Source organism: Periophthalmus magnuspinnatus, chromosome 16 (assembly GCF_009829125.3).
Source record: "Periophthalmus magnuspinnatus isolate fPerMag1 chromosome 16, fPerMag1.2.pri, whole genome shotgun sequence".
In the NCBI taxonomy this organism is placed as follows: Eukaryota; Metazoa; Chordata; class Actinopteri; order Gobiiformes; family Gobiidae; genus Periophthalmus; species Periophthalmus magnuspinnatus.
In genome coordinates, this window is record NC_047141.1 from 17,832,881 (window position 1) to 17,848,172 (window position 15,292).

The following is a 15,292-nucleotide window of genomic DNA, read 5'->3' on the forward strand; positions in this document are numbered from 1 at the left end:
TTCTTACATCTTCATTACTATTACTTATAAATATTGCAGTACTTTTTATTTATATATTTTTTTTGTGAAAATAAGTACAGGAGGGATCTGATTCACCTCAAAGCCACTCCAGGACATACAGACTAAATCTTCACTTCCTCTCTGCATTAAGCCCTCCCAGTGCACTGTTATCTGTTGTCTTCATGTGGGTCATTGTGTCTCATTCAAAGCATAAATTCAGAGACAAACTTTAATAAAAAAGGGGGTGTTTGATTTACTCCGTGCAGCCGCTGTCCACATTTGTAAACCAATTTGATGCTATATTAATCCCAAGTGTCAAGGCACCGTGAAATATGTCATGAACGCTCCACAGCACCAGGTGTTTCATTTGCTGCACTGACAAAAGACAATGTTTATTCTGGCTGACCCCTCAAACCGGCCTTATTTCATCTTCCACTGGTCGAGAAAAGCAAAGAACTTAGTGATTTAGAGTGAAAAAAAAGTCAGATTTTGATGTTTTTTTGCATATTTGAGGTGATGCTCCTCCTCAGAGTGCTGCACTTAACATTAGCAAACAATTAGGCTACAATTTTGAGTGTTTAACACATAAAAAGGGTTAAAATAGAGCAATTACATCACTATACCGCTACCAAAATTCAGTAGAATCAATGCTTCAAAGCAATTAAAGAGATTTAGCGAGTGGGTTTGGCTCTGCCCACAGCTTAGTGTTAATGACATGCTGGCACATTTTCACAAAAACAAAAAATTTAAAAGAGTAAGAGTGTATACTGGAAATTAAAGCCCTGAGAGTAAAGGCCAAAAGTGATAAAAACAACTTTGATTTAAATAGCTCATGACTGGTTGGGTTATTTCAGAGACACAACACAAATGTTGCTCTAAAACTTTAAAAGGAAATTATTTTCATATTAAATTAATTTAATTAAAGATGTTTTTTAAATGCTTTACTTAAATTTGTGTTCAGTTAAAGTAAACTTTTTTTCTTTGGTGGATCAAGTAGTGTCAAAATATGTAAAAAAAAAGAAAAAAAAAAGAAAAAACAAAAAAAGGACTAATAACCGAATTACGACAAAACTAAGTGTGGCACATGAAACTATGGCAAAATCTAGGCTAAACAAGAACAATACAAAAAACTAATCTTAAGATGAAAATGAGTTTAAACCAAGCCTAACCCAGTAATTACTCAAATAAAAAAAACATTAGAAATCAAGTACTACACCAAAATAAAGTAAAACAGAGCTATACATAAACGTAACTGTATCTAAATCTATCTTAATTTGAACAATCTAAGCTTCCACAGTAGAGACCCAGCAGTATGTTAATGTGTATGATGGAGTTTTGGAGCAGTGCGGTGAATGTACACTCATGTGGGCTCTGGGTGTCACTGTGTGTGGCCTGGAGCGGCTCTTATCCTCTGCTGCTGTAGCGGAGCAAAGCGGCGCACTTTGGGCTGGTGTAAACAAACGGGGAAATGGGGCACTTGGCAGTCGACTAAAGTGAGTGATGAAGCAAGTGTGCACTGAAGCATCTAATGAATCATTTGCTGGGAACTTGCAGTTTTATGAGGAAAAGAAAGATGAGGAGGGAAGACAAGAAAGACGGAGTCCAGCTGAGAGCGTGTGGAAAAAAAGGACTGGCATTTCTTATGAATCTGCAGGACTGGGGCATCAACAGCTGTCACCCAGACATCCTGAAAGAAAAAGTTATTCAAAGCACAGGCTGGACGTGAGGACAAGAGATTAAATGGTATAGAGGGGGAAAGGCCTTAATAGTCTGCTTTTGCCGCAGCAGCAGTTGTATAAGAGCACTGTGTGAACTTCAGTGAACGCGGGTGAGTTTACTGAGGTGTTGCTGACATCCCGACAGCTCCACACACCTTTGAACTGAGCCGATATAAGCAGCGTTATTCCTCACCTTCACACATCAGACAGAAGAAGTAATACATGTGGAAATACAACCAGTGGCATTGGAGTCTGCATACTTTTGAAGGACTATATTGTGAGTGTGTGTGATGTTTTTTTTTGGACAAAATTTCAGCTAGATTTGAAATTTGTAAAATAATCACATGCAGGTAAGAACATATTTGTAGAGTTTGTACAGGGTTAAACAGCTTCAATACACAATTGGCTCTGTGCACAATAGCTCCCGGCAAATTCACTGTTAGCGTCACTACTTCCTGTCCAATTGTATCTCTATGAGGTTGTTGCAGAGTCACGCTACAATGAATAAATATTTAAAGATCAGGCAGTGGACAGAGAACTGTGGGTGGATGTCACTGACAACATGCTAAACACTACACAAATAAAATGAATACTTCAGAGGAGGACACTTCTGTGTTTAGAAAGACGGATGTCTCAATGTTAACACTAATGCTAATTTTGAGACATAATAAATATTAAAACAGCGCCACACATTGAAGTATTCTGCATATAACAATAAGTGGGTAGACTTTATTTTAATTTATTCAAATTTTAATATGTAGTTTATTTTACATCTTCTGATTTTAATAAAAGCTAGCTAGTGTGCTACTGTGAACACAGCCTATTATTCAAAACACTGTACTTTTTTTCTTCAGAGGAAATTATGGTATATATTTTTTAAATGCAGTGTTTTCAATGTATTGACTGCATACATTCAAATCTGTGATTGACTCAATAACATTTAATCATCCATGGACTGAACAATTCAATTTTACTCCAACAGCATGTGAGTATTTTCAGCTAAAAATATAAAATGTGGTTCTATAAGGGCAATCTGGCAATAGTCAAAGATAAAAGTATAATATCTATTTCTGAGGCTTCTTTCTTTTCTTTTGACTCAGCTTTTAAGTGTCTCTCACCTCCATATATCAATACAACAGTGTAAAGATAAGAGAACATCAGAAGTGCAAAACTAATGTGTTCCCATCATTTTGTGACCAGGTGAATTCACTTAGTGTCAAGTCGAGGCAAAGAAAATACATATTACACTACACGCACTACATGTCTTCCTACTATCCCCATGGACACATGTAAATCTCTATTCCTCCATCCACACATAGCCGGCTGCAGCACGGATGCTACTGAAGCTCAAGGAGGATGCACGTAACCCACTGCCAGTGATTTTTATTAGTAACAGACCCAGGTCCTGGCTGGAGCGTGCTGTGTTTATCTGTGGAAGGGAGATCCCCATCACAACCACTTATTAGGACATATATGTGGGCTTTAAGCAGGCAGCCATTCAACAGCAATACAGGGGTTGGCTTTCTGACCACAGACTTTTGGGACTGGAACCAGTTTAACCAACGCTGGAGAAACACAGCGGAGAAAGAAAGACAGAGAGGAAATAACAAATAACAGGAGGAAAAATGAAGAGATAGAAATGTAAAGAGAAATGTTTGGGGTGAAAAGGACAGTGAGGTAAGCACCAGGCCATGGAATAGAGAAGGAGGGGAAATACAGAAGGGGATTTTGAAGATGTGTTAAAATAAGTTTAAACATTAAATGTACTAAAGGAGTCCAAGTACTGCAAATCTGAATAAGGCATAATAAGGTGAGAGGTTACTGTCAAGTTGATAACATCTTGGCTTTACAATGGCACCTGCAAAGGTCAACTATATCATGCATAATCGGATAGAGGAAAATATTTGATTTACTTTCACAAGAACCACATTGTACAGTATAGTAGTAAAACTTTGATTTCAATCACAGGCGCCTGATACAGTTACTCCAGTGAATGGCTACAGGAATCACAAATATATATATATATATATATATATATATATATATATATATATATATATATATATATAATCAAGGTAAAAAATTCAGCAGTTCATTCTCTCCACACTGCTTTACCTATAGCAGTGATTCTGAAAGTTTTCACACCAAGTACCACGTAAGAAAATATTTAGACTTCTGAGTACCACGAGATCTAAACCAGGTCTAAGACCATTTAATTCTAGACACGGGCTAAAACATATCTAAAATGGGAGTACATTACATACTTGCTATGCTATTTTTTTTAAAGAATAACCAAAAGGAGGACATAAATGTGCACTGAACTGACTCTAAGCAAATATTAGAACTGCAGAAGAATTGGAAGAAGACTGCACACACCACAGTTTGAGAACCATTAGTCTGAGGTAAAGCAATCCCTTTACAATCCCTATACAATCCCTATACAATGAGAGGCAGTTGTGGAAAAAGAGAACTTTTTTTGTTTTTTAATAAATGAGTGTGTTGATGCATTACGTCAACTCATCTTGATCACGACTGACGTAGTGGCACTCTCTACCGGCACGTTCGCTAATCAAAAGAGGAAAAACAAGTATAAACCACAGAGCAGCAGGACGCTCCTCTCAGACGGACCATGAGGTAAGCAGTGTGTGATGGAATCTAGAGCTGTGTCATCTAGGTGTGGGTTTGTCTGTCGGGAAATGTCTGGGATATTTCGAGATACACAAACACAACACTTGCAGATGGCTACAAGAGGACAAACTGCAGGGGACAAAGATGTGAGAGAGTAAAAATTGTTGAGATGTAGGGCTGTAACAAATGATTGTTTTAGTAGTCTACTAGCAGTTATGTTTTTCACTAGTTAACTAGTCGAACAAATTTAGATTTTCCAAACACATTTTTAACCAAATAAAGCTCGTTGCCATTTTTTTTTAACTTTTTGATTTAACAATGCCACTGTCTTTGTTATAAAATGGTCTTTTATGGGTTTTAGTGTCTATATACTCCAGATAACAATGCGATTATAAAAATATGACAGTTATTTTTGTAGTTAACTAGTCAAAATTAGTTGATAAATAGTTGCAGCCCTAATATGCAGAGTCCAATTCTCAGAGAAAAAGAAAATGTGCAGATATTTGAACTCACAAATTAGAGACAGAGAGAGGCAGAAGGATATTTGTCTTTTGAAATACATTATTAGAGAAATACGAAAATGTCCACTTATATTAATGACATTTAGCAAAACGAGGAACCAGTACGTTGATGGAAAATGTAATAGTGTAACTGTATTAACAGCTGAATATATGGTTACAGCTAACAGAGTGTTAATTTAGTCTAGTCAGCCTTAATGAGAAGTTATTATCTGACATTTACTGTTGCAGATAAAGAATGTATTCAGAAAGTGTTCTTAACTACCACTTGACTCCATGCCCTTACAAAGGCGACTTGAATTTCTTACAGGGTATTTAGGAGGGTGGTCCTTATTGACCCTAAGCTTCTCACTCTACAAGAAGCTTTCAATTAAGTGTTCCATGAATGAAAAAATGAGAAAAACTGGGAGTGGAGAGTAAAAGATCTGTGAGTCTTTTCAGTAGGCTCAAACCACAAGAAAGTGGGGTCTGGATGTGTGCTGGACATTCCCGGCGCAGACGCTTGTGTAGCTGGAAAAAGCCTTCTTTTCAAGACAGGAAAATGATTTCAGCTGTGTAAATTGACAGCGGCCTTGTAGGTAAAGATGGAGAGTGAGAGCAAGGGGAAGTGTACAGCTCAGTGTCATAATTCTTGCTTCGTAAAAGAGCCGCTTGGGACCAACTCCTTTAGGGGAAAAATGTTTTACCATCACAAGATCAAATGAAATGGTGTTAATTGTTACCAAATGAGCTCAGTGGTGGATATCAACTTAACACTGTGGCCCTACAGTTAGAAGGGTTTATTTTACCTCCTTTGATGCAGCGTATCTGCTCTCTATGATAAACATGCCAAGATCCAAAGTGTGTCAGAATCATTTTCGGTGGAAAGTTATCAAGATATCCTAAGCTGGGATGTTTACACTTGCTTGGCTATTTTGGCCTTGGCTCCTCTCTTCTCGCAGGGTGGCATTACAGTAAATCGCAGCTTGAGGTATTGTGATCATCACATGTACAGTGGACAATAAAATCCTGCAGGGCCTCCTGGATCTGTCATTGAATTATGACAGCGGATGTAATTAGTGGTGGACTTAAAACAGGAGTGCAGCGAATGGCTAAGGAAGCCACAGTTGGTTATAGATTGTAAACACACATTGGTTTGCATGATTACAGACTCGCACAATGACTTTCTCTATACTACTTGGGAGAGCATGCTGTTGGATAGAGCACGGATAGAAAGAATCACAAGCGCTTATCACGAAATGTCAACAAGTCCATCTTTGCAGCTTAACCAATCATATGAGTCAGTGCGAATGCCCCAAATTGAAGGGCACTTGAGCTAAGGGAAGGTGGTAAGTGTGTAATGCTTAGTTGGGACTAAAAGAATGAACATAGAGAAAGTGGTTGAGCATAATTCTGGGGTTTACGTCAAAAGGGAAGTGGCTCTTGGCTTCTGTGTGTAGAGGTTCAAGAGGTGACTAAATGTTATAGTGATTGCACACATTTTAAGAAACATGTGAACTTTTCTTGTCTTGTATGTGCTGTATATAACACAGTAGTCTGGCTAAAAACAGAGATCCTCATGTGGCTTTTTGTATAGGTCAATTGCATGGCCACAGGGCTGCATGTTTAGTTCAGGGTGGAGCATCATGTTAGGGCATCGATGTCTGCAAAGAAGATGTGGGTACAGTAGCCGCAGACCCACTAGTCCTTTAACTACCAGCATCTGAAATTTATAGGCAAATATGGGGTGAAATTGCATGACTGGACTGACTTGCTTTTGGAGAAAAAAATCACAAGGAAAAATGAAAAATCGACCATAGCCACAGGACATTACTTACCATTTGACATGATAAGAACATGGCCGGCAATTTCCAGTGTCCATAGAAACAAACATTCAATCCTGGAAAGTGTATTACTTGAACTAGGACAAACAGCAAACATGCATGCAAGCAGGCAGACTAAAAAAAGTCCAAAAAGTCCCTGCAAAACAGTAGCTATGGTTACTGATCAATCCCATACGCGCTCTAATAGATCAAAAGAGTAAATGAAAGCCTTTAAGGGAGATAGCTTGCATACTCTGGAAGAAATTTGGACAATGTTGAAGCGACTGTATTTTTCTCCTCCATCTTGATGCCTTAATGGTTACAGATTTCCAGACGTGCCCAAAGGCCCAAGACCCCCTCAGTCTCTGTGCATGGTGCAGTCCGCTCACTCATGACACTTTCACTAACCGAAGGCTGCAGTGAAGTCTGAAGTGCTCTCTGTTGTCCACCTTTTTTCTCAGTTTTACGTCTTGTGTCAGCTCACATCTCACTAGCAGCTGCACAAAGCATTAGGCACTACTTTTATCTCCCTCATTACATGTGTTTGCCAGCTCTATATCTACCATTCACACACACACATGCCGTGGGGCTGCGGTTTTGAGGCAGCTATGACACAATCCAGATTCTCGTAGTTGCCTATAGAGGAGAAATGTGTTTTGCGTGGAGCCATTTCCTTTAGAAGTGCAGAATTTCCCTGCCATAGCGGCTTTGATCCACATGGCACTGGGGGCTTGTGTCAACAGTCTTGTGTTTCAGCTGGAGGGCCGAGTGGACCCCCAAGGTGTCAATCAGTGCACTGTGTCAATAGGAACCACAATCAAGCAATATGTGGCGCTGTCACCTGCTCGGACCCAAAAAGAGTCAACATTTCACGACATGTCAAACACGCATGATCTTACAGTGGTAGGAAACACTGGCTTTGTTTGAAATACTTTCAGCTGAGAAAAACATTATATGTGTATATGTAAAGTATCTTACTGGTAGATATCTTTCCGTAACACTGTGCGAGTCAAAGGGTTATCAGCTTGTGGAGCCATGCTTAAAGAACCCAGCTTTAACACTAGGGTGTCTTCTTTCTTCAAGAGTGGATCAGCTGGAACATTCAAAACACACACAAAATTTAATTACATACATGCATACAAAATAAAGTTTACAGCCAGACAACAGTGAAACCAGAACGTACAAATACATTTAACAGACCCTAAAATAGGATGCCTTTTCTACTGTTAGTCATAACTACATGCAGACAAAACAACCTCTCCTCAGCTTTCCAACAATAATTTTATGTTTAGCTCATCCAACCTCATCTATTTATCTTCACAAATGTCTGCATACTAATGTGGTGGCTATGCTATGTCTGGTCTGTGACAAGGGTTTTCATGTCAGCACCAAAAGGCTTTCAAAACACCCAGTTTGGCCTGTGACATAACCCCAAACCACTAAACAAGGTCTGAACAGACCTGCGGGGGAGTGCTGGTCCTGTGAACCAGGGCAGAAGACCCGGATCACACTGGTGTTGATGTAGATGAGAGGCAGGCTGCGTGAGGTCAGTGTGTGGTTTCTCATTGGCTGACCAGTTGACTTCCCACGCTCCCTGTAACGTCTTGGGACAGTTGTCTGGAGAAATAAGGTGAATGTTTGTTCATTATGTTAATTAACACAATGTGATGCCAACCAAAGCTGTGGTTATTCTAACTTTCTAACAAATGGCTAACAAATTATGCAGATGTGAGAGCACAAATTACTAAAACGTCTTGATTGGAGTTTAAATGATTACCTGAAAAACCCCTGCCACAGTGGCCAGCAATGGGCAGGAGAGCACCATGTCAAAGGGCTGTGCAGTGAGCAGGATCTCTCTCAGATATTGGGGTGCACTGTCGGCCAGGGGGTCAGGGGACACTCTGTGACCAGCAGTGGTGCTGCTGCTCCGGGGTAGACGCTCGGGTCGAGTTGTGAGTTTGTGTCGAACGTTTTTGGTGACAGCCTGAGTGTAGGTGATGGACAAGAAGCCATGTTGCTGGTGGGAGCCTTCCAGGACTTTGGCTGCGGTCTGGTTAGTCCAAGATAATGGAAAGACATGAAATGGGGGCATAATATACCATAAAGTCAATGTCAGTTGCATTTTAATAATTTGTTTTGCTTTTGATAAGCAAGTTGATTAGCCAAATCTTATTGTATTTAGTTTACACCACTATTAGCCATAATAGCTCTTCCTGCCCAACTTGTTTAGCACTGCCTTTCTAATTTTAATAAGAGTCATCATTTATGAAGAAAAAAGGTGCATTTGCTCTAGTTTAGGTCAGTATGGATTGTCTAGAATAACACCTATTAATAGTGGCAAAAGTTGCACTGCAAATTGCAGAATAGTTGAGTTTAAAATTGTAAGTATTGTTTTTGTTTAATATGAGCAAAAAGCAACATTTGGTCCACTGTTGATAGGGGGAAGAAGAAATTACTGAAGAGAATTAAACAAATTGTAATTCTTACAGGTGGAAAAAAGCCAGAGAAATGGCTGAATGAGTCTTGTTTGCTGACGGGTCGAACCAGCACAGTGCGTCTGTTCAGCTTGTCAGTGCAAGACAGGACCACTCCCCCACAGCTGCCCGAGCTCCTAGTGCCCTCCTCTGGGCTGGAGGTAAGGTGCAGATAGGGAGAAGATGGACAGGGCAAACAGAAGTGGTCCCAAATGGATGGATTCAGCCACAGAAGTGGAGCAGAAAGCAAAGAGAGAGAGAAGAAAATCCATGAAAGTCATCAATGATACTATTGAAATCAGAGCAACCTGATTTGGAAAATTTGACAACTTGAAAAAGCAAGAAATAGTCTTATACATACAATGTTCTTGAGTACTCAATTCAAAATTTGCCACAAAACATTTAGCAGACAATTTTGTTTTATGTATAAGACCATTACCAGACACATCAATCAGGTATAGCATTTAGACCACCGGCCTCAGGTCTTGCTGTACCCAACTTTATAGCAGCATGTTATAACGTCCGCTGTCCATACTGTTGTTGCATCACCACACATCACTTCTGATTCTAACCCTTGCAGACCAGGGATTCACCATCAATGTCAAACAATTTTTACACTTGCCAATTGTGTTGTTTCCAAAACATCACCTTGATAACGTCTAATATGTGATACAGGTACCATGGTGAAGAGAGAAGGTTATTCATTTAACTTGTTAGTGGTCAAAAAGCTATACCTGATCAGTGGATCGTCAAGAAAAAATACTCCTACACAGAGAAAGGATTAGCCCGAAACCTCATTGGCTTGATGATTAAACCAACAGGAGTCAGTGGAGAGAAAGGAGAGAATTGTAGTGTACATGGTTTCCCTGTCTGTCCAGGCTGAGCATATAAATTGGGATTGGTTAGGAGCAGAGTGGCAGGCTAAGGCCTATGGCTGCTGAGACCTCACCACAGCTGTCTCCTTGCACTGCAGAACGACTCCTTCATAGTGGCCACAGTGCCAGCCTTGCCCTGGCCTGGGGAGACACATAAGGCCAAGCTCAAACTGAGAACATCTGGAAGCACTCATACAATGTTTCACGCACTGATAGCATCGCTTTAATGGCAACAGTAGTTAGAAAAGGCACAGAAAACTCAACCACAGACTCAACAAAATGCACCCTGCAGGCCCTGGGGAGAGAAAAAAAGGTTATACATTTTGAATGGTAAAACATGTGAATAATTTGGCATTTAGTTTAGACCACCTTCACAGCAACACCTGCGCAATATAAAAAGTAAACAGGGCAAATTTGTTTGGTCAAAATATGGTGCTTGCATTCACAGTCTATGTGTGGAAAATGAAAACACTTGTATTAAACATGCATTTAGTAATAAAGTCAGGATGGGTACTGATTAAAATATATCATTTTAGGTGTGTACCTGAAAAGTACCTAGAACTGAGGGGCTATCTGTTCTCTCATAAGGTGACCCTCCCACACACACCCACACACACACCGACACCCCCCCACACGCACTCGCGCACACACACACACACACACACACACACACACACACACACACATCTCTTCATCATTGTGTTCCACTTCTTCCATCTACTCATCCTCTCTCTCTTTCTGCCATTTGCCATGCAGCTGGAAAACATCAGCTCCAATTTGTGTGAGCTGCTCCTTGGACCAAACTTGGGGGATCTGTCACTGGTCGTCCTTTGCAGTGCATTTTTTTTCCTGTATCAAACTTCATCATACCTTCCAAATCATCCCACCAAACAGAAGACTGGGGAGTAGACAATCAATCATCAATCACCTTCTGTCTTTACTGCACTTCCCGCATTTCAGATTTTTCAGATTTCTCAGACTTTTTTTCTCCCTGCAATGTCCCAATCAGAGGTTCAATTATATATTTACCTCGATATTCTCCAGCACTTTCTTAGTTTCCATTAAGTTTCTAGCCGTGAAAAAGCTTGCGCCAGATGTGACATTTTGTGTTTCAAGCTTGATTTGATCTGAACCACAGCACACAAATAACCTGGCCTGGTGATGACATACTTCACAATTATCTGTTCAGGATGATTAATACGGACTCCAACCCCTGTGGGCTCCCTTGTATATGTGGATGATACAGATTAGAGTGGGCCAAGAGCCCAGAGGTCCTCCACTGTGTCCTAAACAGCCGTGACTACAACCTGGACTTGGATGATGGAGTGTTTCTGCCTGCCAGAATGCTGGATGGTTCGAAGTGTGCTGAGACCATGTTGTTAAATGCACATTAAACTGAAATAACCTAGAAATGGGAAAATTGATCCATTATCTACTTAAGAAGGCAGAGAGGTCTACTAAAGTGATTAAGGTTGGCTTTGTCTCAGAAGCAATTGGACACACACCTGTGGAGAGAAAACTACGCCGATATAACGCCCTCCGACACCTCCAGGGTCTCACAGGCCCTCAGCCCGTCACTGTGCTGGCTGATAGCAGATAGTGCTCAGTGAATGTGCCACATGTGGCTTGACACCATATAAATCAACTGAGTGCACTGCAACAGGGAGGTCTGAGAAAGACTTTAAGTGCTGAGTTCAGAGCCAACACTCACCCCAGTCCTTTGTGACCCGCTGACATGACCCCACCACGGTCATTTCAAAATCTGGCAAATCAAAATCTATTTCAATTATCCTATCTCAGTTGGGAGTGCTGATTAACAGTTAAGAAACACAATAAGGGCGGAGGGTCCAGGGTCTACACTAGCTATTTTCAGGGATGTTAGCTGGAGTGGTTTAATATGATCTTAATACCTTCTCAGAGTGAGCGCAGGGAACTACCCCCTGATCCTTGATCCCTCACATGTACGCGATGAACACTTAATAGGTATGCATAATGACTAGTGTTTGGAAAAGTAAAGATATAATAAAAAGAAATAGCTAACCGACGGGGACACTCTGTGTTAAAAAGTTAAGGAATAAAAGCTGAACTTAAGTCACCAGTTGTCTGAAGCAATGGGTTTGAACAGTGAAAAAAGTGGGAATTTAAGATCACAGACTGGACCATGGGTTGGGAGAAATTACTGTGCAGTGGAACATCAGATGGTGGTTAAGTTGCTAACAATATGTTAATGTTTTTTTGGATTAATTATGACAACTCGGGCAAAGAAATTGTCTGAAAAAGCTTGTAAAATCTGAGTCAGTGCTCAATTACTCTTTCAAGTGTCAATCCACTTGCTCATTTAGATGTCTTTTCTCCAGCTGCAATAATGGAATAATGGATTTGAAGTGCTAATTTGAAAATAAGACATACAAGGAGCAGTGACCAACAAAAACTGCAGATTTTTCTTTGTACCTGGATCTGTAATGGTCGATGTTGAAGCTGCCAACTTTACATTTGATCTTTGTGTAGACATCTTGAACATCCACAGAGGCACTCAAGTCTTCAAGTTCACTGATGACACAGATTTCTGGCAAAATACAAAATAAAAATATAATTTTAGTGCCAGCATATTGTAAAATGGATAACAAAATAAAAGCTAATCCAGCTAAATTTGACTAGCAATGGGTAATATGGGTGCAGTGGCAGAATCATATCAGAATAGCTTATTGACTGGCTACTGCCCACTCTTTAAGCAGCAACTTTTCCTAGTCCATTGTGAGCTGCAACTGAATAAAAGTGAATGTGCATTGATGGATTTTTCACTAAAAGCAAACAGGTTCACATTTCATCTTTGCCATAATGAAAGTAATGGTAAGTTGACAGTAGACCCCAATGTAAGCATCTAATTAATGTGCATATCATACAAAACCACAAGCGCGATCTAACATTGCTTATAAAAATGTAAGCTAGGAAAACAGCCACATAGCTTTCATCTGTTCATTTTGAGGATGGATGTTCTCATACCTACTAAATATGCACTGTTCAGTCTGGTCCAATAGCCTTGGACATTTTCTCATCAGTACTTAGGCCTGTATCTGCATGCCTCAGTGCACCTCTTATAAAAACAAACCCACCCACTGCAGGGAAAGTGTGTAAACTCCATACAAGCACTGATTAACTATGTATTGAACGAAGCCTGGTACTTTTCCTCATTGTTTCCACTGAACAGGACCCACAATCAACAGGGAGCTTGGGAAAAATGGACAGCAAGCTTGAGGTTGTGGTTGTTGTTGTACTGTTACTGTACTGTTGCCTTTAAGTGAATCCAAGACACACATTAAAATTGGAAAAACAAGGAATGTCTGCTTTATTGTGGATACGATGAGAAAAGGAAAGTTGTTAGGTAGAGAGAAATTCATATGACACACCATTGATTTAGACGTGTTTGTTTTCTGAATTCACACTTGGAAATCTACAGAGCCCCACGCAGTAGAGGTGGTGGGTCTCTGGGTGCACAATTCAATTGATTCAATGCCCGTTTTCCTTGTTTTATCCGCAGACTGTCTTTCTGTCCCGGTACTGGCTCTAGTGCTGAGTGAGTGATGGTTGGCTGTGTGCCCAGAGGAGGAGCAGCTCCGTATAAGCCACCTCTTGTGCCCATGGAGCGGGCTCCATGGGCATGAGAGGTGGCTGCACACGGATGACCTCCCAGTGTGTGCTCATAAGATTGTGATGAGAGCGCAGTGGAGGGGCCCATTTAGTGAGTAAGTAAAAGCTATTCATCTTTAAGTGCAGGCATGAATAACTTTCTGTGTGCTCTAGGACTTTCTATGCCACACCTCAACCTGCTCTACACTCAGCAAACGCCATGGCCACCCTGCTTCAGATCCTTCCCTGGATACAGGGAAGTTTCTGAAGTTATGATGTGGCCCATTACCAATTCCAAGGGGCAGCAATGGTTTTATCATTTATAACCACAGGACTGACCAAATAAAACAGACAACAACAATAAATGAGTGGACAAGGGACGTCTGCATGTAAGCGAAGAGTGTAATGGCACACAGCTGGTATCTGCGCAAGAGTGCATAGTACACTAACATTATACATCTGTGTCCAAAACAACTACTTAACTTTAATGATAAATCCACAGAAAACTTATGGTGCCATAACACCACAATAAACAGTACTATAAGCCATGGCATTTGCAGAGTGGAGAGCAGGTTGAGGTGTGGTATAGAAAGATCTAGAGAACACAGAAAGTTATTTGTGTGGACACCTCTTGTGCTCACGGAGCACGCTGTGTTCCACTCAGCAAGCAGCAAACCAATGCACACTCAGCACTAGAGCCAGTACCGGGACGGAAAGACAGAATCAACTGTGCGCCCAGAGACCCACCGCCTGTACTGCATGGAACACGGCAGAGACACGGTTATAATGCTCTCTCCTTCCCATCTACCTCTTCATTCAATCAATTCAAGAAGGGTTTACAGGTTCACAAGATACATTCACAGCATCGCGAGATACTTTTTATGGGATCACATGATAGTTTCTTGGGATTCTCTTTATTTAGTTCCTCACCCGGTGCCCTTGCAGGGCTCCATAGAAATTCTTGGAAAATCCTTGGAAAATCCTTGGAATATTCTTATTAAAATTTCATTATTATTTCCAAAAGTCAAAAGTTTTCTGCCTTAGTTGATTTTAACATTGAAATTGAGCTCGTGTTTCGAGGTCTCGTCTTCCAACACATACTGGCTTTGCACCATATCTGTGCACCAGTACATCTACATGAGCAGTTTCCATCCCCTTTACAGAAACACACATTCCCTTTGCAGCTGAAAAACACATTACATCATGGCAGATTAGATGTAACCATATATGAGGTTTGCTTATCTTCAGGAATTAAATTGGAATGGTATTGGCCCGTTAATATACTGCGCACACACACCACACTCTTCTGACATGGTACATGCAAGGATCTGCTTTGATTTTGTTGCATGCTGCCTAATGCGCTGCACACATAAAAGATGACGGTAACTTCATCTTTCAACTCAGATGGCACATATTACCCCAAATCCAAAGTAATGCCTATTTAGGATGTTTCTAAGTCAAACCATCTCTGTGAGGTCTTCAGATATGTTTCCATGGTTAAAGACCTTAAGCTGGGTGATCTGGCTGGCAGATGCTAAACATTACAGACACCAATTAAAGGTAAATCTAGCCTTTCATCGCCCTAGTAAATCTAAAGGGGACAAGAGGCCATTCGCTCAGGATTCATCACCCATTTATTTATTTGTCTTC

At 40.6% G+C, this 15,292-nt stretch overlaps 1 protein-coding gene across 1 annotated transcript in view; it reads right to left on the reverse strand.

Annotated features, from left to right (window-relative positions):
- Positions 1-15,292, reverse strand: part of LOC117384187 (intermembrane lipid transfer protein VPS13B-like) — a 270,989-nt gene that overhangs the window by 137,952 nt on the left and 117,745 nt on the right. Inside the window, exons 28-32 of the mRNA XM_033981473.2 lie at positions 12,467-12,581; positions 10,090-10,156; positions 8,444-8,716; positions 8,127-8,283; positions 7,645-7,759 (exon numbers count right to left, since the gene is read on the reverse strand). Coding sequence (XP_033837364.1) covers positions 7,645-7,759; positions 8,127-8,283; positions 8,444-8,716; positions 10,090-10,156; positions 12,467-12,581 — 727 coding nt within the window. The remainder of the gene's footprint in view (positions 1-7,644; positions 7,760-8,126; positions 8,284-8,443; positions 8,717-10,089; positions 10,157-12,466; positions 12,582-15,292) is intronic.